The sequence below is a fragment of the Saccharomycopsis crataegensis genome (assembly GCF_037102585.1).
Source record: "Saccharomycopsis crataegensis DNA, jcf7180000000098, whole genome shotgun sequence".
NCBI lineage: Eukaryota > Fungi > Ascomycota > Saccharomycetes > Ascoideales > Saccharomycopsidaceae > Saccharomycopsis > Saccharomycopsis crataegensis.
In genome coordinates, this window is record NW_027043838.1 from 285,697 (window position 1) to 311,941 (window position 26,245).

A 26,245-nucleotide genomic window follows, 5' to 3' on the forward strand; every position below is an offset into this window, starting at 1 on the left:
ATCGGTTGCGTTGGGATTTGCATGATCTAAGTCAACGATAATATCAGAAGAAACCAGGGTTTCTTGAGAAGGTGGATCATTTGTTGGATCAGTGGAGTAGTTGGAAGGCTTTGGAATTCTTTTGGTATTATTAATACTCATTATAATTTTTGATTTGCGTTTTTTTTTAGTGATTTTTTTTTTTTAAAGACAATTAAAATCGTGACTAACTACATCTAGTATAGTCGCATCGTAATATAACAAAACATAAGTGGCCGCGTGGTCTAGTGGTATGATTCTCGCTTTGGGTAGCGATCTTTGAGCAATAACTCAAGAGCAATTATCACAAGCATGCGAGAGGTCCAGGGTTCAATTCCCTGCTCGGCCCTTATTTTTGATGCCCAAGCATACACCACTTCAAGTATTCAACAAAAGAAAATTTGATTCCCTTTTTTTTTTTTTCTTTTTTTTTTCTGATGCTTACATAACAAACTTTGACTGGAGCGCCCTATCCTTTTATTTGAGTGTACTATTTCGATACTAGATAGATCGGTACTGAGGAAATGGGTGTCAGATTTTGTGGGAATCCTTAATTTGGAAAAATTGAGGAATCTGGGAAGCTGGGAAGCTGGGAAGCTGATAATGAGGTATTTATAAGTGGGCCTTGCCCCCCCCCTGCTTGTTAACCCTCAAATTGTTTGGTTTTCTATACCTCTCTATTATCTCGTTCTTTCAATTTTTCAGAAAATAGGCTTTAATTAGACTGTATCGAAATCAAAGATGCCGACTCAACTAACACCATTAACCAAAATAAAGAAGTGGGATGCCAATTCGGTGAGGGACACTTACATCAATTACTTCAAAGCCAATGGTCATCGCTTCGTTCCATCTTCACCTGTTATTCCTTTTGAGGACCCGACTTTGTTGTTTACGAATGCTGGTATGAATCAATACAAGCCAATCTTTTTGGGAATCATTGATCCTTCCAGTGATTTCTATGGGTTAGAAAGGGCTGTCAATTCTCAAAAATGTATACGTGCAGGTGGTAAACACAACGATTTGGAGGATGTCGGGAAAGATTCTTACCACCACACTTTCTTTGAAATGTTGGGAAACTGGTCTTTTGGCGATTACTTTAAAGAAAAAGCCATTTTTTATGCTTGGGACCTTTTAACCAGGGAATATGGCTTGGACCCAGGAAGAATGTACGTCACTTATTTTGAAGGTGATGAGAAATTAGGATTGGAACCTGACTTGGAGTCCAGAGACATTTGGCTTAAAATTGGGCTTCCAAAAGACCATATATTACCAGGAGACGCTAAAGATAACTTCTGGGAAATGGGCGACAAAGGTCCCTGTGGCCCATGTTCTGAATTACATTACGATAGAATTGGTGGAGGTAGAGATGCTGCGCATTTGGTTAACAAGGACGATCCAAACGTTTTGGAAATTTGGAACATCGTGTTCATTCAATTCAATAGAATTTCTCCGACCGAATTGAAAACATTGCCAAGCAAACATATTGACACTGGTATGGGTTTCGAAAGATTGGTTTCTATCTTGCAAGATGTCAAATCCAACTATGATACCGATATTTTCCTTCCTTTATTCGAAGCCATCCAGGAAATTGCCAATGTTAGGTATTACGGTAGAAAGTTTGGCAAGGACGATGTAGATATGATCGATACCTCTTATAGAGTTTTGGCCGATCATGTCAGAACCTTGTCGTTTGCTATTGCTGAAGGGGGTATTCCAAATAATGAAGGTAGAGGATACGTTTTGAGAAGAATTCTAAGAAGAGGTGCTAGATATGCCAGAAAATACTTGAAGTTTCCCATTGGAGAGAAACCTTTTTTCAGCTTATTATTTACAACTTTGGCCAAACAAGTTGAAGTAATCTTCCCTGAATTGCAAAAAAACGCTGATTTCATCAAAAAAGTAATGGACGAGGAAGAACTATCTTTCGCCAAGACTTTGGATAAAGGTGAAAAATTATTTGAGTCTCATGTTAAGAATTGCATTGCTACCGGATACAAGATGTTGGATGGCAAAGAACTTTGGAAACTATATGATACTTTTGGGTTTCCGGTTGATTTAACCCAGTTGATGGCGGACGAGGCTGGCTTGACTATTGATCAAGAAAGTTTTGAACAGGCCAAGAAACTTTCCTATGAAGCTTCAAAATTGAAAGCTGGTAGTCAGAAAACTTCTGAAATAGTTATTTTGAATGTCCATGCTCTTGACAAATTGCAAAAAAAATTGAATATTACGAAAACTAATGATTCATTCAAGTATACCACCAACAATATTAATGCGACGGTATTAGCCATTTACTATGATGGAAGCTTTGTTAATGAAGCTGACAGTGGCTCTAATAATCTTGGAATAATCTTAGATAAAACTCCGTTTTACGCCGAGTCTGGTGGTCAGGAATGTGATACCGGGATTTTTTTCAGCGAAAATTGTGAATTCCAAGTTACTAATGTTCAAAGATATGGCGGCTATATATTGCACACAGGAGTTTTAAGAAAAGGTTTAATTTCCGTGAAAGATGAGGGTATTGCTTCATTTGATAATTCTAGGAGAATTCCAATCAATAAGAACCATACTGGTACTCATGTCTTGAACCTTGCTTTGAGGAAAACTTTGGGGGAAACTTATCAAAGAGGCTCTTCGGTTTCCAAAGAAAAATTAAGATTTGACTTCTCCCACGATCGATCGCTATCGTTGGAAGAAATTTCCAACATTGAAGGAAGATGCAATGAAGAAATTGATAAAAATTTATTTGTATATTACGCAGATATTGAATTGCCAGTGGCTAAGAAAATCACTGGAATAAGATCTGTGTTTGGAGAAACGTACCCAAATCCGGTAAGGGTGGTGTCTATTGGCATTCCAGTTGAAGACTTGGCTTCTGATCCAGAAAATCCAGATTGGATCAATTATTCTATTGAGTGTTGTGGTGGTACCCATGTTACATCCACGATAATTATAAAGAAAATGGTAATAACCGAACAAGTTGGTATTGCTAAAGGTATTAGACGCATAACTGCTGCTTCTGGCAACAAGGCAATTGAAATACAAATGTTATCTCAACATTTTTCTGAAAGAATTGAATTTTTAACACACATGAAGTTTGGTGATGCAAAGAAGAAAGAACTCAAACAATTCAAAGCTGAGTTAAGTACATCACTGCTTTCAATTTTGGATAAATATGAATTGACTAAAAGGTTTAACGAAATCGATAAAGAATTCAAGTACGAGGTTAAGAAGGTCCAAAAGAAAGATAGTGACCAAGTCTTGAGTTTTATAAAAGATTATTTTTCTAATTCCAAAAAACAATATCTCGTCAAGTATTTGAACGGAATCACATCTTCAAACTTGAAGATCATTAATGATTCCCTCAATTATATGGAACATCACCAGCCTTCAAAATCAATTTGCTTGATTGTCGGGGATGAGGCTAACAAGACTTTGGTTCATGGTTCTTATATTTGCAATGAGGCAACCAATAAAGGTTTGAAAGCCCTTGATGTTTCGAGCCTTGTTTCTGCCCACGTGGGTGGTAAATCAGGGGGTAAAGGAAATGTTTGTCAAGGGACTGGTATGCACTTTGAATACATTGATGAAGCCGTCGACGAGGTCACGAAGTTGTTTAGAGAAATATTGTGAGTACTGCCAATAGATTGCTAAAGAAGCTTATCTCAATAACTATTGAGTTACACTCGTGTTATACTATATATATATATATATATATTTGTGCTATATTACACCAATAAAATCCAGCCCTTTTTTCTTTTTTGATGTATATTACAATAAGAAATGCTTGAGTGTTAGAATGTGGGATAAAATTTAGATATTATAAATTAAAGGGGGGCCATATGAGTATTTGATGATTGAACGTAAAGAACACATAAACTAAAGGGCTACGGGGCCTTTAGAATCTAACTTAAAGAGTTTATAATATATCAGTTGTAATGCTTCAATGTCAGAGTTACTGAGGCCATTTGCAGTTGGCAATTTGATACCATTTCCATTAATTTCAACCCCAGTTATTTCAGAACTCGTTTCAAATAACTGAAATTTATTTTCTATATTCAAATCTTCGAGTGATGAAGAAGACTTTTTCTCTTCGACTTCTGGTACATGATGATCACTTTCCAAGTCTTGTTTTTGTTGTTTCGGTTTCAAGTCCGCAGCAGTCCACCAATATAGAGGATAGAATCGAATTACATTGTTAAAGATCAACGAAACACAAATTATCAATAGCGAAGAAACGATTTGTGTTGGTAAGTACCACCAGCTCATCTTTCGAATCGACTCGTCGATACATGCAAGAAGAGCCGAGGCTCCTGCTGGTGGATGAACACAATTAAGAATTGTCATTACCACACTTGATAACCCAACACTTAGAGCCCCCGCGGCCCAGTAATTATCTCTTCCATTTGAAGATAATGAAAATAATTTTGAAATGCACACTCCGATCAACGAGCTGATAAAATGGCCAAACAAAATGTTTCGTGGTTGGGCTAATGGCGCATGGATTGTGTTGAAGCACAAGATTGCAGTGGCCCCATAACTGGCAATAATCATTGGTGCACCATGATAATCGGTGAAAACGTTGGGGCTTTTGAAAACTCCTTCAATAAGGGCAATACCACAAAAAGATCCTAGGAAAATATCCAACCAGATCCAATAGTCGTGAATCTTTGCGAAATTTGGCCGATTGCCACCAAGAAGCCTTCGGAATGGCTGAGGTAATGACGGCACCACCGAAGGAACAATGTGCCTATTGAGTAACTTATCAATCGTGAATTTGAATGCCATATTATTAGCAGTGCGATCAACGTCATCCAATGGTTTCATCTGGTATTAATTCAATAAACATCATGAAGATATTGATTATTCTTCCTGCAGTGTCAGACGCCAGTAACCCGGTTCAGGGTACCCGACCGTTCATTTGAAATGAATCATTGCACGGCCTTTTGTTCATACTTAGAAATACAGACTTATATGTTTTATTTTACTAAGTATCTTACGTTGGAATCTCCAGATTGTGTTCTGAAAGATATTAGACATACCCCCCCTCTGCCCCACCACCACTTTTGTATATAAAATACATTATAATGTATTACATGTGTAAACACCACACGGTGTTTACCCTACCAATATAATACATTTTTTTTTTTTCTTTGATATATGTGAGAGAGAGTAAGTAAATCACTTGATATACCAGGTATATTTACACTATTATTTCTTGAAGATGTCGGCGGCTAAGAGACCTCTCCAGAAAATATTCGATGCTTCTGCTAAATGTGCTGTTTCGGTATGTGTTTGCCTTTCGAAGACTGTTGATCCGGGATCAGGCGTGATTTACTAACTACTGTGGGCAGAGTGAAGCTTATGGTGAATGCATTTTAAAAAATTATCAGAATATCTCGAAGGATGCTTGTGCTCAAGAATTTAAGATTTTCAGAGAATGTGTTTCCAAAAACTTGAGGAAGTGAGGGTTCCCAGTAGATGATTCTCAATTAGCTATTTATTTCTTCCATCACCTTGTATTATATTATATATTGTCATTGCTTATAGTTCTTACAGCTCGAACGATATCAAAAAAGTGTAAAAAATTTCTTCCTTTTTTTTTGTTATTACTTTTTTTCGATCAATGGATTGAAAAATTATCAGAAAATAACATAGTAATTAATAATAAAAGTACAATAAACTGAACCAATCTTTTTCAAACATTCAACTCATTGATGTACTTATTGATTGGATCATTGGAAATGGAATAGGTTGACAAATTCAAAACCTCATTAGATGAAATAAATTCCTTCAATCTTGAATCATTCTGCCACCAGTTTTGAATCAAGTACACCATCTCGTTCTTGATTGACAGTTTATCCTTCGAGGTATTAATCTCGATCATCTCTTTCAAGATATAATACAATTTACTGTAAGAAACCCCCGATTTGATAAAACTATCCACAATGATACCAGGGGTCAATTGCACAGGACTCAACACCTTGAGCATTTTTTCAATCAACACCGGAATTGGGAACACAAATTCAGAATCATGTACTCTCTTACCAACTTGTATCATAACATTTGACACCATCACTCCCAAAGGTTCCATCTCACTGTTTGAATCATAAATCGATTTGATCTTTTCAAGAATGTGATCCCATTTCGTGTGGATCTCTTCAAAGTTTCTGTAGTCACTTTCTTTGAAAATAATCAAACATAAGTCATCGTATCCCAAAGGATCCGCAAACTCATTATAAAGTTGACTAATGTCCAAAATGTTCTTATTCAACAACTCAATGTTTTCATTTTTTTGAGCTTCGGTCAAAGCAGTATCATTTTGCAATTTATTCACCAATTCTAACTGAATACCTGCCACATCTAAATTGTTTTGGATATTATTGAGCAATTCAACGGTTTGTTGTCTCAAATTAAATTGTTCAACGCAATTACAGAAACCGCTCGCTTTGGCCAAATATTCAATTCTTTGGTCCAACGATAATGCAAAGTCACTAGTGGCCAACTTGTAGAAAACATCAGCAGATTCATAATAATATTGTCTTTTGGAATAATATCTAGATAACAAGTAACAGATTTCCGCCGAATGTACTGATCTTTCTTTCAAGTACGATAAAATGAATGGGGTGTCGATCTCCAATAATTTTTTATCAAGGTCTTGAGCAACAAACCAGTCATAAAATTCATAATGGAATAGTTTGTCATTATACTTGAAGCAAAGCGCATAACTTTGGTCCCTCAACTTGGTGCTTTCCAAATTAATAGGATCATTACCATAATTCTTTCTGAAGTTTTCATAACTTTGAATAGATTTGATATCAATCTCCACCAAAATATCAAAGATCAATTTGAATCTTTCAATTTTCATGTTATAAACCTTCCGTCTTTCATCATTGATTGGCTGGCCGTCATTGAGATACTTGATGGCTAGTTTATCTTTATCAATAATATTGGCAATGTCAAGTACAAATTCAATTACTTCCGGATAATAATCTAATTTTATCATAATGCTAACCGCTTCTTTCAAATTATCAATGGTTAGTGATCCTCCAACATTCTTTAATAATTTCACGGCAATCGATAATTCTTGTAGTTTGACATCATTATCCTTGGATCCGATGGAGTTGGCTTTACGTAAATGTTCAAAAGCTCTAAAGATAATAACATCATTAGCCGAACAGAATGAGCTGCAGTGCTTCTGTAAACTATCAGCCAAATAATCAACCGATACACCTTTGGCAATATTTTTGTTGATAATAGACGTGAAAACATCCTTCACAATATCTTTAGTGTCGTTAGTCAATGAAAACAAATCACTGAATTTCAATTTCGCCAATTTCTCTTGAGTTTCCAAAGAAATGAACTTGATGGTATCTTTAAATGCCAAAGATTGATCTTCAAAACCAACAATCAAACTTTCATCGAACAAAATCAACAAAAATGAAAAAGCTTCCTTCATTATCTTCAACATTTCATAAATCGAGTTCAAGGCAGTGTACTCGGCTTGCATGGAAGTTTCTTCCTCTCTAGAAATTCCTCTATTAGAAATCAATGAGTTTGAAAAATATGGGATTCTATTCCCATAATCGTCAAAGAACTTGATCAACACGACAACGGTGTTCAAAAATCCAATCACTTGAGCTTTTTCAATATTAATGTCAGAAAGAAATTGTTTACTTTCTGTCAAATGTTTTTCATTCTTGGTGCCGTTTGGAAGGAAAGAATTCTTATCAATGAGGAAAACCTGCTTAGCCCAAATATCTCTAAAAATTCTAGACACCAATAATGTGATACCATAAAATCTTGGACTTAACTTAACATGTTCAAATGAATAGTTGAAAGTTTCCAACGGAGTACTCGTCAATGAAGCTGGCTTCTCATAAACTGGTTTATTTTCAAAGCTATAGTTACTTATTGCCCCGACAAAGAAATTGAATGTATTCAACTTGATTGATTCAGAATACTTGTCATTACATATAATACTGAGGGCAGTCGAGCAAGCCTCTTGCAAACTGTATCTTTCGACAAAAGGTAATAACTGTTCTCCCAATGAAGTGAAAATCGATGAAGGGGTTCTCTGTTTGTAAATGGCAACCCCCTTGTTAGTTAAAACTGCAATGTGTAAAGGAATGGAAGTATATTGAGAGGCAAAATAATTGGCATAACCTTTTGGAGTGTTGGTGGCATGAACTGAAGGTGTCAACTGAACAATATCATAAATGACACCATAAGTTTCCAAAAATGTAGCATTTTCAATGTATTCGTGGTAATAATTCAATATACCATAATCTGGAACAGACACAAACAATTTATTATTTTCTTGATCTCCTTTGGTTTTCTGGACTGCCGCAACAAATATACCTGGAGAAATAATTTTACTCTTTGAAGTGGTATTAACCAAGATTGGAGATTCTTTTTGATACTCCAATAAGTTGTTTGGTCTACTATTTAGAGTTGCATTTGTACCCAACAAGGATGTCGATAATTGTTGTTGTTGTTGTTGTCCTTGTATTTGCTGTTGAATTTCGGCAACTGTCAATTTTGAAGGTGGAAATTTAATGTTTTGAAATCTTAACGCCGCCACTTTACCACCGTATAAAGCACCATTGAAATAAATTCTGCAACCACCTTGTGTGATGGCAACCAAGTACAAGTTATCATTTTCATTCTTTGTGACGACATTAATACTGACAATATTGAATAACGCTTTCGCCAATAATTTGGCACCCTTGCATGCGGTAGTTCTCAAATCGGTTAAAATCTGGGATGGTCTTAGAACGTAAGGACCATCTAAACCATCCTTTTTGATGGTGTAGGCTCTAATGACAGATTTTGATGATAAAGTATACAATACATCTCTTGATTCATCAATTTGCAAAGAAATCACTGTTTCAGCGGACTCACCAGAAGTGGATCCGAACATACCAGTAGAAGGGAGCAAATACGATAAGTTAGATCTGGTCAAACACTTTTTGTTGCACTTTTTATCAAACCATTTTTCATCACTTGAATAAGTCAACTCCCAAATATTCAATTCGTCACCATAGCCGGTGAAAAAGATTTGACCAGTTTTTTCAAAACAAATGAAATTGTTTGCATTAATTGAATTCACCGAAACTGACAAATCTGAGTTAAAAATTTCCAATTCGTTTTTCCCATCTGGCTTGACACAAACTGCCAAAATATAAATATTGTGAGACGTTGATACAATCAATAAATGCTTCACGCTATCAACAAAAGTATTTGGCTTTGGCTTGATCAACTTGACAGCAAGGATATCATGAGGAATTTCATCAATGATAGAATAATTGGCATCGTTTAAATAATCCCATAGAATCAATTTGTTGCCATTGATGATCCAAGCTTTATTCAACTCATGGAATAAACCCAAATTTAGATTTTTGTTATTTACTGAGCCTTTCAATTCTTCCAAAACTTTGTCAGGAATACTGGACATAGTGACTTTTTCAAAAGTATTGAGAGGGCCCAAACCATTGATGTTTTTATTATAGAAATAATTCACAGGATTTGATAAATGGGTTGATTCGTCGAGGATTGGGGTTGATCTATCATATTCTAAGACACTTTGAACATATTTGGATGCCAACTCAATTGAGTTTAAGCCAGAAATCCCCAAGATTTTCGAACTGACTTCATATTTTCTTGGAGTATCATTCTGAGGCTCTATTCTAGTGTTTCTAAAACTTGGATAAAGATTTCCAGGTTGTTGAGATCCCGGCTGGTTGAAAAAAGCACCAGACACTATAAAATTATTATTGTTAGTACACCGTGTTTCTTTAAAACGACTATAAATAATATTAACATACTCTTTCCAAGAAATTGGGCCTGTTCTGTATTATAGAAAGCGTCACAAATCCAAAACACACGATGTTTTGTTTATTGCACTTTATTTTTCTTTGTTGAAGATTTTCAAGCACACCAGTCACCCGGTGTTCAGCAAAGGTTTTTTTTCCTGCCACGAACACATGACCAAAAGGATTACACGTGCCAAACCCGATTCCCGTCATTTGTTTTTTCCCCTGTGTGTTTTGTAATCGAATTCCTGTGTTGACCGGTGCTATCGGGGCCTTCCGTATATATATAAGCCAGTCTATCCAACAGTTCCATTAACACATTACTCACACATTCACACTATCAGCAAAATATATCTCTTTTACTGAAAAGTAAGTAGCTTTCTAACTTGGTGCTGTCCTTTTTACATGGCTTACCAGCTTATCAGTGAGAAAAACCACCCAGGTCATCTCATCTCATCTCATCTCATCTCATCACCATTCAGAACAATTGTCCTTTTCCTGCTTTATCGAAACAAAAAGATATCTCAAAATAGAAATAATTTACTAACAAATATTAGACATCAATAACTATCATTATGAGATCCCAATTCAAAGATGAACACTCTCTTGGTAAGTTTTTATTGTCGTTGTGTGTCTTTGCGTGATGATATCGTGGGGGGCGTGCTTACACTTTGTTTGCTATCAACCCTATTGTGTTCCAGATATCATTAACTGATAGCCAATATTGAATGGCTTTACTACCAATTCTCATATTTGCTTAACAATTTACTAATAGTTATTTTTTTAGAAAAGAGAAAGGTCGAGGCCATGAGAATCCTTAAGAAGTTCCCTGACAGGATTCCTGTCATTTGTGAGAAGGTTGAAAAGTCCGATATTCAAGAAATTGATAAGAGAAAGTACTTGGTGCCATCAGATTTGACTGTTGGTCAATTTGTGTACGTTATCAGAAAGAGAATTCAATTGCCACCAGAAAAGGCCATCTTCATTTTCATCAAGGATATTTTGCCACCAACCGCTGCTTTGATGTTGTCAATTTACGAAGAACACAAGGATGAAGATGGATTCTTGTATGTGTTATATTCGGGGGAAAACACTTTTGGTGATGTATTTGAAGAAATAAAGGATGAAGAGTAAGGTCTTTCTTTATTGACTTGCTAATTCACCGTGATGCTTATCTAAATCTGATGTTTTTTGTTATTTTTTTTTCTTTTATATTGGGTTGTACTTCTAAACGAAGCATGGTTTCCTTGATACCTCTGAACCAATCAATGAATCAATTCATGTATCTACTGGAGGGTAAAAATGTTCTTTTTTTTAAACAATGTTTGGGTTATCTCTTTTTTTTTTTTTTTTTTTTTCCTTTTCATATGTTGATTTCGGTGCCTAATTTTCATTAATTATTCATTTGTCTGTCTATTATTGGATTCCTTTTTTATTTATTATTAATCCTATAATCAATTTATCGGCTACTATATATTAATGTAATATCCATATGGGTACTGATGTAGGAGGCTGGCCAGTCATTGGATTTAGGAAGTTCTACCCAAAAATATATCTAACTGTACTGATATGAACAAAAAAGTACAATATGGTTTGTAAACTAATGGATAGTTTGACGTAGCTGAGATTATAATCAATATAATTCATCATGCTCTTCGTAATATAGGTTATTATTAAATGAGTTTGGTCGCCTCATATTGTAAATGTCAAAAATCGCACTTCTAACATCTCTTGGTGTATAAATCAACCGAGAACAAAAGCATAGTACTAAAATAATTAAAAATTTTACAATATGAAGTCTAAAATCATAGAAAAAAAATCGAATATTAAAAACAACAGTGACATTTATTGATTTGCTCAGACTAGGAGGAACACAAGACTTTCTTGAGTGAATGAATTTAAGCACTCAATTCAGCATTCAATCTCTTGGCAACAGCTTCAATGAATTCTTGGGTGGTGACATAGGATTCTCTAGCGGTTTCACCTCTGGTCAAGGCCAAGTCCTTGGTCATGATACCATCCTTGGAAACGGTTTCCAAAGTGGCCTTTTCCAAAACTTCACCAAACTTGACGACGTCAGGAGTACCATCGAGCTTACCTCTTTGGATGATACCTCTGGACCAAGCAAAGATAGAGGCAATGGAGTTGGTTGAAGTTTCTTCACCAATTTGGTGTCTTCTGTAGTGTCTGGTGACCGTACCATGAGCGGCTTCGGCTTCAAAGGCCTTTCCGTCAGGAGTCATCAAGACAGAGGTCATCAAACCCAAAGAACCAAAACCTTGGGCAACGATATCAGATTGCACATCACCATCATAGTTCTTCATGGCTATTATATAACCACCCTTAGACTTGATCATTTGGGCAACCATATCATCGATCAAACGGTGTTCGTACCAGATACCAGCGGCTTCGAAGTCCTTTTGGTATTTGGCAGCGTACATTTCTTCGAAAATGTCCTTGAATCTACCATCGTACTTCTTCAAGATGGTGTTCTTGGTAGAAGAGTACAATGGCAACTTTCTGTCCAAGGCCAATTTGAAAGAGGATTCAGCAAAAGCAGTGATGGATTCTTCGGTGTTGTACATGGCCAAAGCAACACCAGCACCCTTGTAGTTATAAACTGGGATTTCTTGTGGAGCAGAACCGTCTTCTGGAGTGTAGACGAGCTTAAGTTCACCAGCACCTGGGATAACCAAGTCAGTGGCCTTATATTGATCACCAAAGGCGTGTCTACCAATGATGATTGGTTTTTCCCAGGTTGGGACAATTCTTGGGATGTTGTCAATGACAATTGGTTCTCTGAAAACAGTACCACCCAAGATGTTTCTGATAGTACCATTTGGAGACAACCACATCTTCTTCAAGCCGAATTCCTTAACTCTGGCTTCATCAGGGGTAATGGTAGCACACTTGACACCAACACCATACTTTAAGATGGCTTCGGCAGAGTCGGTAGTGACCTTATCGTCAGTTTGGTCTCTGTATTCAATACCCAAATCGTAGTATTTCAAATCGACGTTGAGGAATGGCAAGATCAACAAATCTTTGATCAATTTCCAGATGATTCCTAAAAGGTGGTTAGTCTATTGTCATGACTAATACATCAAGTCGATGATTTTTTGCTTTTCTTTCTTCGAGGAATATTTTTTCCTTTTCTATTATTTAGGTAATACCAAACAATAAGAGAAGCAATTAGTTTTTTTTTTTCATTTGAAATTGTAGTCAACTAACTAACTTACTGGTCATTTCATCACCGTCCAATTCGACAATTGGGGTCTTAACATCGATTTTCTTGAAAGCCATGGTTGCCTGGAATTTGATTTATTTTTTATAATGTACTATAATTTAATAATTTATGATGTAGGACAACCTTCTATGATTTCCTGGGTGCTGGGGCAAAAAATAAAGGGTCTGAGCTTTTTCAATTTTCGTTAAAAGTTTTTGTGGGTGGTGATATTGCTCATATATATATATATGTACGCCGTTCCCCGGGCATGCAACACTTAGTAAGAAAAATGTCGCGATCTTTCTGTCGAGAGTCACGCCTCTCCACAAAAAACATGAGAGTAAGTCCTGTGACATGTACACTATCACACTTATTATTGCAGATATACCAGCTTTGCGGTCGCCGAGTCGGAGTTATCAGGTGACAATGGCTTACTAAGCGATGGCAAATGCACTACAAACCGCGCAGGCAGCCATCCGGACCCGGAGATAGATGTCGTATCGACACAGCGCTTATTTATTTATCAATTAACTAATTTATTTTATTTGTTGAAGCACGCCTTCAATTCTTCTTTTGTCCCGTCAAAGAACTCAGCCATGTACTGGATCTCAATGTCGTGTGGATTAGGCCCAACAATCACAAGAGAGTGGAGCGGTTCTCCCGCATCGTATTCCGCAAGCTCTTTTAGACTAGCCACTTTGAAGCTTTGTGTAGGGGCCCCAAGTCTGCTAACGGCGACACACATGGTGTTCTCATCGTAAGCAGCTTCTTGTCTGGTTTGTTCGACCTCGATCAATTGCTGGGCGGCAGTGCTGATGCTCATGTATCTTGGAGGCTCAAAAATGTTATTGCCCCTCATAAGATTTTCAATACTCTGTTCCTTGACCTTGATATCCAACAACACAAGGGTGTGCAACCCGATATCACGGTTCTCTTTCACCCTGTCGTAGAACGAATCTGGTTTCCAAGTGTCAGTGAAAAACACCAACGATACAGTTTGACCATAACTGTATAATTGTAAACCACAGGCCCCGACGGCGTTCATTACTGAGGCATTGTGGATGCTTTCAACTTTGATCCCCAATTCTTTGGCTCTGATCACTAGGTCGGTATGGGTGGTGGCACCAAACACATCACCAACTACCAAGAACGCAATGTCATCTTCAGTAGCCCCGGCAAGAATCTCATCAGACTGACTTTCCACCATATCTCTATCGGCCAAAATGACTTCATGCCCGTAAAATTCTTCCAAGTCTTCTTTCGATGCGCTCATCAAAATCGATGTGTAATGTTCCAAGTACACTCTTTTACAGCCCTTGATGGCCTCAAGCCCTCTGACAGTCACATCCTTAACGGAGGACAAACCCAATCCAATCAAATAAAACATGTCTTTATATTTTTCCTAAAGAGATGGAATGGCTGTATCTACATAGATGTTGTCATTGAAAATTTTTGGCATTTTTTTTCCTCTGCTAATTTTTGTGCGCTTTAAACTTCCTTACATTCTGCAGATAACAATCACTGTGTCAAAAGATTATATTTAATAACCACCATTGGGTCTAAGTACAAATATTACAAGGGGAATAGATAAAAATAGTGAATCTTTCAGACGTTTTCAAAATAAACACAAAGTTGCACAGGTTTTCTCCCAGTAATCTTCATAACTTTATGTAGCCAATACATGTGGCATTTTAATAAAGGAAAGGAATATAGATCTTTCTCTTTTTTGGGTACTTGTCACCGAAATCCTTGAGATATCTTCTGTGCTTCTTAGTAGCCCAAACCATCATTTGTAATGAGCCAACAATCAAGAAAAGATAAGAGAACAAGTTGTTGTTGATTAAGGCAAAGAACAACCATGACAAACTTTCAAAGAAATAATTTGGGAAACTCACAAAAGTAAAACCATAACCCATTGGGATCTTACGTTCGGTAGACCCTGGAGAGCGCAAGCTAGACAAGTTTAAATGGGTGATGAAGTTGGAAACTTCACTGTACGCCCAAAGACCCACCAAAATGTTCAAAGTGTCTTCTGAATGATTAGAGGTATGGAAAGCGATTTTCTTAAGAGGTCCGGCAACCGCCAAAGATTCTGGCAAAGCGTTAGGAGAGTAGATGAAGAATGCCAAATTGAGCCCGGAAAGTAACCAATAGTGCCCGGAATTCTTGAATAAGTTGAATAATGGCATGGTGCTGAGCGAAAACTTGTGGACAAAGATAGTTTCGTACTCACGCTTGAGGAAATGGAGCATTACGAGGAAGAAACTCACAGTTTGAGTGTATGAATGCTCTTCGAAAGAACCATAGTAGAAATAGAATGCTGGGTGGATCAACAATGGACCCAAGTATTCAAGAATAAACACGGTACGCCATGAGATTTGTGGACCAAGGTCTTTGACATAAAGGGTGACTTCATCACCAGCGATGCCGTTGTCGGCGAGGTTTTTTTCCAAATTGAGGGCCAAGTGCTTTGGACGGATTGGTTTACCTTTAGAATCGGTTTTCTTTTGATCGACTGGTTCCTGGATTTGGGTGAGTCTCAACCGGTGCTTACTGATGATATTTTTGGCGGCAATGACATCAACCAATTCAGAAAGTGGGGCATCTGGAGAGAAAGACTCAATTGAGACTTCTCTGAGTTTTCTGGAGCGGGGTTTAACACTAATGGAAACCATGGTTGGTGTTAATTTGGTCGATAACAGTATTTTATTTCACATCTGGCGTTTTTCTTCCTTTTGTTTTTCCCATTTTTTTTATTGGGGGGGAACTAACCGCACCTTTCCTCATCGCACAAAAAAAAAATTGAAAATTTTCTCTCTTTGTTAGCGAAAATCACCATCGAGAGTATCTAAAAAATCATACTTGATAGACCGATCGTCACCTCCATATCACCATAAAAAATGCCAAAATACGTCCACGATATACAGAAGAAGCAACATAAGGAAAGAGCCCAGCCGCAAGAGCGGAAAAGGCTTGGGCTTCTTCAAAAGAAGAAGGATTACAAGCTTCGAGCAAAAGATTATCACGACAAGCAAGAACGTCTTCGTATTCTTAGAGAAAAGGCTGCCAATAGAAACCCCGATGAATACTATCATTCCATGACCAGTCGTAAGACTGATTCCCGAGGGGTGTTGGTCACCGATCGTGAATCAAGTGAATCGATCAGCGTCGACGAGGCCAAGCTTTTAAAGACCCAGGATGTCAACTATATCAAGACCAAGAGACTTAATGAAATGAAACAAATTGAGAAATTGATGGATGGCACCAGTAATAACTCTAATGCCATCACCTTTGGGTCCGAGGGGAAGCATACAGTATTTCTCGATGATCGCGAAGAGTTTGAAGAGTTTGACGTTGCCAAGCATTTCAATACCGACAAGCGATTGGTTGACCGTAAAGAAAACAGATTGACTCTCGAGCAATTGGAAACTCTTGATCGACCTGAACAAGCCCCGGAAATCGCCAAGAAAATGAACAACAAGAAATTGAAGAAGTTGAAACTCATTAAACAGAAGCTCGAAAGGGTCCAACAGTTGGAGCGTATTGAGCAGAAAATGGACGCCCAAAGAGAACTTATGAAGAAAGGTAGTAAAAAGAAGGTCGTCAATAAAGACGGGAAAGTGTCGTTTAAATGGAAGCAGCAACGTAAACGTTGAAGAACTGGTAATATACCCTCACTATCTCTTAGATTGTTCTTTATTTTTTGTTGTTTTTCATTTTTCACCAAGTTGATTTGTTTTGCATCGTTTTCTTTTCTATCTTGCATTTATTCAATGTGTATGTATAATATAGTTTATTTTCAGTGTTTGACCGTGGTGTATTATTACATCTTTTGTAATGACATGTGTTAGCATAAAGCTCACTGTGTGGTCAGAAGCAATTGGTACTACAAATAAGATCGAACAGTACATACAATCTAATAATATTTGTATAATAACAATAATAATTATAAGACCATTCCTGTTCATGTTGACCCTGGTGGGTTCCGGGTGACACTTTCCAACACACCAGTTTTCTTTTTGGAGAAAACAAACAGAGACCAGCGATACAAGAGGTAGCCACTCTTATCAGATATATTAATACTTAATAATCAAGGAAAGCAAAACCTCTCGTATAATTTCAATTTATATACAGTTAATAAACCATTCTCCCGCAAATGTCTGCGTTGACTTCGAGGCAGAAAATTGAGCTTCATAAAGCCATATCACAATACCTCAAACCTAATCTTGAACCGGAACTATATAAAGAAATCAACCTTCGACTAGAATTGACCGAGGATGACTTAAAATCTTCTTCTGATAACAACCTATTGGCCAAAAAATGGTCGACGGTGATCAGGTTACAGAAAAAAATCCTTGATTTGGAGAGTCAAGTGAGTAACTTGAACGAATTATTAGATGCTTCATCGAATGGCACTGGTATTAAATCTTCCAATGGCTCATTAATCCACACGAAAATCAACTGGCTTCCTAGTAGAGCATCCCAGGTGCTTAAGGCTCAGAAATCCGCAATTAACTCCCTTGATATCCATCCTTTTCTTCCCGAATTAGTAGCGGCATTGAATGACGGGTCGTTTGTGGTATGGGACTTGTTAAACCCTCTTCAACCTTCAAAATTAATCAATGGTCACACCAAAGCGATCAACGGGATTTGTTATGGGAAAAAACCGTTGAAATTGTCACAACAGGACTCGTCATCTGGGTCAATATTGGTGGCCACTTGCTCGTCGGATTTATACATCAAGATTTGGGACTCCACCAACAATTTCGAACTCAAACGAACCTTAAGTGGGCATACTCATACGATTTCCTCTGTTAAATTCAAAAATAATGATCCAGGCCAATTATTTTCTAGTTCCCGTGATGGGCTGGTAATATTATGGGATGTCACCAATGGCTGGCGATTACGATCGTTTGTCGGCCACAGTGATTGGGTCCGATCGCTTGATTTGACCCCTACTGACGAATTTCTCATCAGTTGTGCCAATGATCAAAGTGCCAGACTATCGCACGGTGACTCAGGGATCGGGTTATCGATCATGATTGGTCATACCCACGTTGTCGAGGATTGTAAATTTGCTCCCCGTACCGCCTGGAAATACTTGGACATGTTGGCCACAGCAAAGAGCTACTCAAATGATCCCACGGTATTGGAACAATACAATGCTTTGGATTTCAAATATTGCGCAACTGCGTCACGAGACGAGACCATCAAGATTTGGCTCTTACCATTACCAATCATCAGACCGCATCGCCCACCAGCCCCATCATCGAACCCTTCAGCAGTGTGTATTATAGAGCTCAAGGGCCACTCCTCATGGGTGCGGTCTTTACAATTCCATCCCGGCGGGAAATACCTTTTTTCCAGCTCCGATGATAAATCTATCAAGATTTGGGATTTGAGCGCCATTGAAAAATTGGGGGTTGCTAAATGTATTCGTACGTTGAATGGTGGTCACGAAGGGTTTGTCAATTGTATTAAATTTGCCACGCCAATTCAATACGATCAACCAACTGATGAAGGTGATAAGATAACTGATGAAAAAGAACGTGAGAAGAAAAAGCTCAACGAGTTGGATAAATCCATCAGAACGATTTTTGCTAGCGGGGGCACCGACAATAACATTTGCATGTGGGTTTGAGAATTAAAAAAAAAATAACAAAAAAAAAACGACTACTAATGAATTAATGAGAAAAGCTACTATTTTTATTTTTTTGCTTGAATGGATTTTGTAATATATGTTTGATTTTTTTTTCAACTTTGGATATAGGATATAGCAAGTATCATCGGTATTGTAATTCACAATCATCAATATCTTATAGATTGTCTTGAATTTACATTTTGAAAATATTGAGGGTATCAAAGAATTGCACAACTTGGGATTCTTTCCATTATCATTGTTCTCTATAAACGCAATGAAGCAACGAAGAAATAATAAAAAAGAAACTAGAACATAAATCCAAGAAGTAGTACAAGAAAAACCAAATATGGGTGGAAAAATCTTTCCCCCTCGTCAACAACAAGAAGGAGTATCGCCTCTCTTTTTTTAGGGTCCAATACTTATTTTAATGCTGAGAAAGACGAATGCATCCAAAAGGAAAACAAATAATAAAACGACACCAGTTGAGAGATTTTTAAAGAGACATCGAACAGTATAATGATCAATGAAATGCAAGAGCTAGGACAAAATTATAAAATAAAATTGTGAGTTGAAAGGAACGTATTTGAATTTGCATAAATGAAATTTTGCAAAAAAAAGGATTATAATGTGAATAACGCAGTACTCTTTTTACCAACCGGATACACCAAGATTGATGCCGCAAACAACCCAACAGAAATCCCAATGGCCACTTGAATCATTGAGAAACCAAAGGATAAACTATTATCCGAACTGTCACTAGTGGTGGTGGCGGAGGTAGAGGTACCGTTCAAACTACTGACAATTTCGTTGGCGCTGCTAATACCTGCCAATAATGAACTTTGACTGGCAATACCACTAGGAACTTGCACAAAAATCGCTGGCAACATTGCACTGATGGCCAATCCACGATAAATACGAGAATACAAATTACCTAATACCCCAATGACCATAGCGGCAATGGCACTGGTGAATTCCGAAGAGCTACTGAAATGCAAAGAACAGAAGTAACTGACGACGTACCCAGCACAGGCAATACCCACCATAACTGGCAATTGCTTCCAACTGGCCTGGTTCAAAAGCGCTAAAGAGATGCTGAAAACTGGGACAAAGAGGAAACGGTAATATGGGGACAAAGAGGGCTTGTAAACGCAAGTTTGGTTAGAAGTGGCCTCTTTATCAATCCATCCATAAAGCGCCGCACCAATGGTGATACCAAAGGAAAGGAAAAGCGAATAAATAATGGCATAAAACATTCGCACCGATCCATTGACAATGCTACGGGATTGTAATTCCAATGATCCGGTAAGAATGATGAAACCAGGCAAAATCAACGCCAAAGAACCTTGGACCAACGCAGAAAAACAGAAAAGTTTACCACCATTGATCGATCCAAGGGCTCTTCCGAGGAAACTAACAACAATAGAAGCTGCCACTTCAAAGACGTTGGTGTACAGAGAACTACGTGGTGCCACGTAAACTTGCAATACCGCTACACAACAACCGATCAAAAAGCAAATTGGCATATCTACCCAATTACCATTGAAGGCAAATGGACAAACCATTGCTGAACCAAGTCCATAAACTAAAACACGAACCCAACCTGGATACAAGTCAGGGTATTCACATAACGCATCTAGTTTCTTGGTGGCCTCTTCAACCCCAAGAAGATCATGGATCACGGCTTTATAAATTTGATGAGTATCATGTAACTTCGATAAGTTGACCCCTTCTTTGGTCCGCACCAATTGCATTTCGGTAGTTTTTGTGGTCGGATCATTGAATGCCATGATCATACAACCAGGGAAATAAATGAAATAACTATCGATTTCGAGGACTCGGGATGTCATCACCATATATTCTTCTAATCTGTAAGTTGGGGCACCAAAGGTCATCAAGGCAGTACACATCTTGATGATGAAGTTACGTTTTTGGAAAAGCGAAGCTAAATGTACCGTGATTTTTGCCTTCAATTTCCCTTTACTACGAGAAAGATTAGCCTTTTTTTCTTTGGTCATGCTTGGCTTGAAGGATGGCATATCAAAAGACGAAGCAGAAGTGCCCACTGATGGAGAAGCCATACCACTCTTTGACGCGCGGGGTTTGTTATCCTTCTCAAAGGCGGTGGAGCCACTAATAAAAGACAGTCTATCGTTCATGGTCACCGAGCTTTCAGCGTACTCTTGAGGTAAAGTGTACAATTTCATAAGGGTACTCAAAATCCCTTCTTGAACACGGTTTGGTGGGGGAATATATTCATCATCATCAAGGGTATCTTTCAACATATTGTCAGGGGTACCTTCAAGGGGGTCTTGGTTATTGTGGGCGTAGAAAAGATCACTGAGAGAGGTTTTACTGGACGATCTAGAAATTGATAATGGGGTGTTTTTATTAGCGTTACCTGATGACCCATTGCTCACCAGGGATTTCTTGCGGCGATGTAATATTTTGCCAAGTCTTGATGATTCGTGAGCTCCCATGATTTTGTTGACTTCTTCTTGAACGCGGGCGGCCTCTTCTTCGTTATCCTCGTCTTCTTGGTCGGCGATGTCGCCATCGCTGTTGTTCAGACCACGACGATGTAAGTAACGCCTTGGGTGGTGTTCAGAAAATAAATTCAATTCAAACGAGTTATTATCATTGATATTATTAGGATGCAAAAAGTTCAATGCATTGGGTTTTTCTCCCTGATTTTCAATAATGGATTCGTCATCTTTTTTCTTGAGACCTTGTTTGAAATTGAGGATTCTCATTAAGAAATTACCAGCATGGGAATCAGAAGCGATGGAAGTGACATCGGCATTGTTATGTTTTTGCTGGGCGGCTATTTCGTCCTGGTCTTCATCGTCGGTGATCTTTTCCTTGTCCTTTTTATTAGAAGTTGAAGAATCGGAATCATCATCAGAATCGTAAAATATCACGGCTTTCTTTTTGCTTGGTGATGAAGTAGTGGTAGTAGGTTGTTTTGGGTCGTTAATTTTTATGGTTTTACCATTATTAGGAGATTTTTCATTATTATTACTGGTGATGGATTTTTCAGATTCGCCATCGGATTCGGGGATTTCTCCATATTCGGGATTGACGATATTTTGAGAGATCATCAAATTGGCGTCTCTTTCGACGGAATTGGCACGTTTTCTGCGCTTATCATCTGACAAGTTTGATAAATGGAGATTTTCAGAAGATGTGACGTTGGAAGTGGCCATATGATTGCCAATGGATTTGAAAGTCGGTAAAGATGGGGTAGTGGCATGGGAGACTGGGTTACCTTCAGGAATGGTTGGACTACCTCCGGTATTTTTCAAGATGCTTTGAGAAGATTTGGACCTGCGGTATTGGGGACGACCGGCGATATTTGGAGATAATCTTGAAGGAGATGGAGGAGATTGGAGGTTGGCGAGAGAACTGTTATTACTAGCGGTTCTCAGGACAGGAAGGGAAAAATAGTCTTGTGACAATTCCTGAGGGGTGTTATTGAGGCCGGGTTTTTTCTTCTTGTTCCACAAGGCGGTGGCAGGGGGAGTGTTTGGCATGATGGTGGTATTTATTTGATGTTAAACTGAAGAGAATGAATGAATAGATTTGGAATAATGTGCCAATAGATTTGTACTCTTTTTTTTTTTTTTTTTCTTTTTTTAGGGAAAGTTTCTTTCTTTCTTTCTTTCTTTCTTTCTTTTTTTTGGCTTTTGATTTCTTGACGGTTTTGATAATCAGGATAGGTGAGAGAAAGAACGATGATATTTATAATTGGGCGGAAAGCATAAAATTTTTTTAGATTGCAACCTATGATGGGATGGCTGTAAGGTTGTTATTATGTCGATGCGTATATTGTTTGAATAGTAAAAGGGGTAAGTGGGCCTTATCGAGGCAGTACTGGATATAATAGATATGCAATAAACAACAGGAGATGGTATAATATGTTATTTACTATGTATTAAGGGTAGTATAAACGTCTAATGATATAATGCTAATATATATATATATAAATATGATATATAACATAACATATATAATGTATGAGAGCATGGTAGTATTCTCCACCCTCCACCAACAATTAGCGCTTAATAAACTATGACGACCACACTGCATATTTTTTACGCCAACAATAAACGAAGTGCCCTCACCCGGCCTCAACTGGCAGGCTGGCTGTGCTTACTGCATGGATCATAACATTGATGCATTTCACTACATACAACATTCACATCTCCAACAATTACATTATATATCAACAACTAACAATTACACATATTTATATTAACAATTACACATAATATACCAAAAATCAAGAAATACCTAAATAAAACAACCCACCTTCTTTCTTTTTTTAAACAGCAATCGTTTTACTGATACTACTCCCCTTATTAGCACTTGGATCATTCTGGATCAAACTCATCAACGTGTCTCTCCCCAATAACTTCACCTCCCCTGTAGTCTCTCTTCTTTTGGAATTCAAAAACTTCCCCTTCTCTTCATCCCATTCCTTGAACGTAATTCTTTTTGCCCCGTTAACCTTCTCCAATCCCAATTGTTGCAACTTTGGAGATTTCAAACTTATTGGGTCTATAAGCGTCGTCAATGATGGATCACAGAAATAAATAACCGTGTTCCGTTTATGTTCCATTTGGTCCACCGGTGGGGTCGTCACTCTGTGGATCGATGACTTGAAATACCCCCCTGACAAATATTTGAATGCATCACCAATATTTACAATCAACGAATCAGGAGTATGCGAAACATACTTCCAGGCCCCAGTATCATGCTCTCTGATTTGTAATGACACAATTGGTTGAGAAATAATAAATGTCAACGCTGTAGCATCAGTATGGCCCCTCAACCACGTCCCCGAAGTCAAATCACGGTATTCTGCAGAAACTTCATGGTAGAGCAAGAACCGTCCAAACCCTCCCCCGGACTTCTCAATATCATTCTCATGGACTGAAAAATGATGATCCCAAAGACTGCCTTCTGGAAGCTCTAAAATGATATCAATAAGTGTCAACACTTGCCGAAGAACCCTGCAATGAAGCTCCTTATAATACCCCGATACCTCATCAAGATAATACTTAAAAAACTCAGGGTATTCGGTTTTGTTAAAGAAAATATCATCATGGAGAAAATGTCTAATATTGAAAAACTCGACATTATCCCGTTGCCCATTTTGATACTCCCAATGACCTCTTGGCTTGTAACCGACCCCACGAATCACTCCCAATTCCCGATCAGCTTCATCGGGATGTTTAGTGTTACCAGCATGGAATTTTTTTTTAGTATCATCATCAAGTTCAAATAAAGATTGACCAATTGATTTCATTCTTTCTAGAGTATCATGATCAATTCCATGACCTGTCAATTTGAAAAACCCGTAGGTCGTCAACGCCGATTCCAATTGGTTTGCAAGTTGCTGACGAGATTTTAGACCTTGTGGGCCTTCTTGGAATGTGGATAAGTCAATGGCTTGCAAATCAATCATAGGAACATCGAGCTTAGTGGGTGGAGCCTCGATAAATGGACGGACTTTATGAGCGAGGTCGATTTCCGCTTTATTGATTGGGTTAAAATAGTGTTGAGAGAGCATTATGTAGATAATAATTGAAAGTTAAATTATATTAAAATTATTTTCATAAAAATATGTAGCAAAAAAGGTATTGATTTTATGTCGACTATAAATATACATAAATATATAATTTCCACCACTATTGGCACACCTCCCACACATTACCCATAATCTCACATGTCATGTTGCGATTTGACAGTGTGGGGGAAAATCTCTTCTTTTTTTTTTTGCTGTCGCATACATTCTATTATTCTAATTAGTAGTAAATAATTATTATAGGTAACTTTCTTAGTGTTTTAACATTATTTGGATTGTTGTATATAAATATATATATATTATAAACTACATGGAGCTTCATCCGTAAGACACCCAAACAGAAATTGCTAAATGCCTCATAGACAACCATCGTATATGGACTACACACATAGTGCATACCAAATTAGCACCACCGTACCACAGTAGATCATCTATTGATCTCCAATAGCCTACATTTATCATATTATCATCCCACGTTGTAGATCACTTCAAAAATTCAATCCTCGTCTCGTTGGTGTACTTGGCCTGGGCAATACCTACTTGCTCACTCTCCAAATCATATAATATATACGCCCTTCTCAAAAAAGCGTCCCCGAGGGTCCAAGTTTCCTCTGAACTCTCCATCAACCCAAATATACACTCACTCTCTTGACTATCCGATTTCCCATTCACATGGAATAACAAATCGGAAAATGGCACAACCACCTCGACCCCCTTGAACTGGAACTGGAAATCCGGTCCTTGGGCATCACAACTGGCTGTGTAATGCATATATTTCGAAGAATACGTAGCATAACTTTCTTGAATTTTAAAGGCAACCTCCGATGGAGCATATATCAAAGAAGTCCCGGAATCAAGCAACGCAGGATACGAATTGTTGTTGTTGGAGAAATATGATTTATTATTCACCACCACATCTTGCAATTCCACATAAAACGCCATGCTCTGATTCACCGCATACCCTGAGCCATCAATCTTTACTAGATCCAACATTGGTAATGATGATCCTTGATATTTTGCATGGTCAATGGCCCCAAATAAAATTGACCCTCGTTCTGAATCGGCGGAGCTCAAGAATAGCGAATACCCAGCCCGATCAATATAACCTTCTTTTTTCAACCTTATTGGGAAATTATCATACCGAAACCCTCCTAATCCTTTTGCCTCAAGCTCCAGTTCCGATAAACTGATATCTCCTCTGGCCATTGCGTCCAAAATCCACACCAGCGCTTCGTTCAGAGGGAACCCAATCCCAAACACCCCGAACCCCGCGGTATGTGATTGGGCTAACCCAAAGATGAATTGAGGAATCTCAATATTATTCAATTGCAAAGTATCATCAGCCCATATTCCTTGGGCCTGCAGCAGGTCGCTATAAGCGATCCGGAAGTTTGGGTGGTATTCTTTGGCACTCGAAGATGAGTTCATATTATAAGACCCATAAACTGATGATATTTCTTGAGCATTGTTGGAAGATGAGCCAGGAATCCATAAGTCCAGTGACCCTGTATCGACAGAAACTTTGAGTTTCTGGGGTGGAGTCCCCATTTGGATTTCCGTCATATAGGTTGAATATTCATTCTCAAGCTCGAATAGAAGGTCCTGGGCACTAACATTTCTAGAGTTCTTCGATTGAATACCAAGAGATGGTGATGATAGAACCTCACTAGCTGAAAGATTGAAAGTTGGGGAGCTTCTAACGATATCAAAATCCAAAATAATTGGTTGACGTGGTTGTCTTTTGGTGATCGGGAGGGCTTGTGAAGCAATTGATAGAAGAGTCAATGGGATTATAAATGACAGTAGCAATATCATTTTATTTTGTCTTAAAATTTAATATCACTTCGGTTTGAGTGTTAAATAATGAACCCTTGGAAAGAACATAAATATAGTCCCGATAACCTCAGGATATTTCTGATTATTTATTCATATCGTTCATAATATCCCACCAAGGCCAT

The 26,245-nt window shown here is 37.9% G+C and overlaps 12 protein-coding genes across 12 annotated transcripts; 4 read left to right on the top strand and 8 right to left on the bottom strand. All coding sequences in view use genetic code 12, as the record gives it.

Moving 5' to 3' along the window:
• Positions 1–759: 759 nt before the first annotated feature.
• Positions 760–3,651, top strand: DASC09_058100 (uncharacterized protein; the record flags this gene model as incomplete). Its single annotated transcript, XM_064999394.1, has 1 exon — positions 760–3,651. One exon carries the CDS (start codon positions 760–762, stop codon positions 3,649–3,651), a length of 2,892 nt encoding a protein of 963 aa, XP_064855466.1.
• Positions 3,652–3,897: 246 nt separating this feature from the next.
• Positions 3,898–4,845, bottom strand: DASC09_058110 (HPP family protein; the record flags this gene model as incomplete). Its single annotated transcript, XM_064999395.1, has 1 exon — positions 3,898–4,845. One exon carries the CDS (start codon positions 4,843–4,845, stop codon positions 3,898–3,900), a length of 948 nt encoding a protein of 315 aa, XP_064855467.1.
• An 871-nt stretch (positions 4,846–5,716) lies between these two features.
• Positions 5,717–10,046, bottom strand: NUP170 (Nup170p; the record flags this gene model as incomplete). Its single annotated transcript, XM_064999396.1, has 2 exons — positions 5,717–9,780; positions 10,022–10,046. 2 exons carry the CDS (start codon positions 10,044–10,046, stop codon positions 5,717–5,719), a joined length of 4,089 nt encoding a protein of 1,362 aa, XP_064855468.1.
• A 362-nt stretch (positions 10,047–10,408) lies between these two features.
• Positions 10,409–10,967, top strand: ATG8 (ubiquitin-like protein ATG8; the record flags this gene model as incomplete). The annotated part of the gene is made up of 2 exons (XM_064999397.1): positions 10,409–10,442; positions 10,621–10,967. The coding sequence occupies 2 exons, from the start codon at positions 10,409–10,411 to the stop codon at positions 10,965–10,967; spliced, it is 381 nt and encodes a 126-aa protein (XP_064855469.1).
• A 764-nt stretch (positions 10,968–11,731) lies between these two features.
• On the bottom strand, positions 11,732–13,136 carry DASC09_058140 (NADP-dependent isocitrate dehydrogenase; the record flags this gene model as incomplete). The annotated part of the gene is made up of 2 exons (XM_064999398.1): positions 11,732–12,900; positions 13,073–13,136. 2 exons carry the CDS (start codon positions 13,134–13,136, stop codon positions 11,732–11,734), a joined length of 1,233 nt encoding a protein of 410 aa, XP_064855470.1.
• Positions 13,137–13,600: 464 nt separating this feature from the next.
• On the bottom strand, positions 13,601–14,446 carry DPH5 (diphthine synthase; the record flags this gene model as incomplete). Its single annotated transcript, XM_064999399.1, has 1 exon — positions 13,601–14,446. The coding sequence occupies one exon, from the start codon at positions 14,444–14,446 to the stop codon at positions 13,601–13,603; it is 846 nt and encodes a 281-aa protein (XP_064855471.1).
• A 304-nt stretch (positions 14,447–14,750) lies between these two features.
• Positions 14,751–15,734, bottom strand: TSC13 (trans-2-enoyl-CoA reductase (NADPH) TSC13; the record flags this gene model as incomplete). The annotated part of the gene is made up of 1 exon (XM_064999400.1): positions 14,751–15,734. The coding sequence occupies one exon, from the start codon at positions 15,732–15,734 to the stop codon at positions 14,751–14,753; it is 984 nt and encodes a 327-aa protein (XP_064855472.1).
• A 225-nt stretch (positions 15,735–15,959) lies between these two features.
• On the top strand, positions 15,960–16,715 carry UTP11 (rRNA-processing protein UTP11; the record flags this gene model as incomplete). Its single annotated transcript, XM_064999401.1, has 1 exon — positions 15,960–16,715. One exon carries the CDS (start codon positions 15,960–15,962, stop codon positions 16,713–16,715), a length of 756 nt encoding a protein of 251 aa, XP_064855473.1.
• Positions 16,716–17,215: 500 nt separating this feature from the next.
• PAC1 (Pac1p) lies at positions 17,216–18,700 on the top strand (the record flags this gene model as incomplete). Its single annotated transcript, XM_064999402.1, has 1 exon — positions 17,216–18,700. One exon carries the CDS (start codon positions 17,216–17,218, stop codon positions 18,698–18,700), a length of 1,485 nt encoding a protein of 494 aa, XP_064855474.1.
• A 620-nt stretch (positions 18,701–19,320) lies between these two features.
• Positions 19,321–22,230, bottom strand: DASC09_058190 (pheromone-regulated protein; the record flags this gene model as incomplete). Its single annotated transcript, XM_064999403.1, has 1 exon — positions 19,321–22,230. The coding sequence occupies one exon, from the start codon at positions 22,228–22,230 to the stop codon at positions 19,321–19,323; it is 2,910 nt and encodes a 969-aa protein (XP_064855475.1).
• Positions 22,231–23,021: 791 nt separating this feature from the next.
• Positions 23,022–24,272, bottom strand: DASC09_058200 (uncharacterized protein; the record flags this gene model as incomplete). Its single annotated transcript, XM_064999404.1, has 1 exon — positions 23,022–24,272. The coding sequence occupies one exon, from the start codon at positions 24,270–24,272 to the stop codon at positions 23,022–23,024; it is 1,251 nt and encodes a 416-aa protein (XP_064855476.1).
• A 498-nt stretch (positions 24,273–24,770) lies between these two features.
• DASC09_058210 (pepsin-like aspartic protease) lies at positions 24,771–26,102 on the bottom strand (the record flags this gene model as incomplete). The annotated part of the gene is made up of 1 exon (XM_064999405.1): positions 24,771–26,102. One exon carries the CDS (start codon positions 26,100–26,102, stop codon positions 24,771–24,773), a length of 1,332 nt encoding a protein of 443 aa, XP_064855477.1.
• Positions 26,103–26,245: the final 143 nt, after the last annotated feature.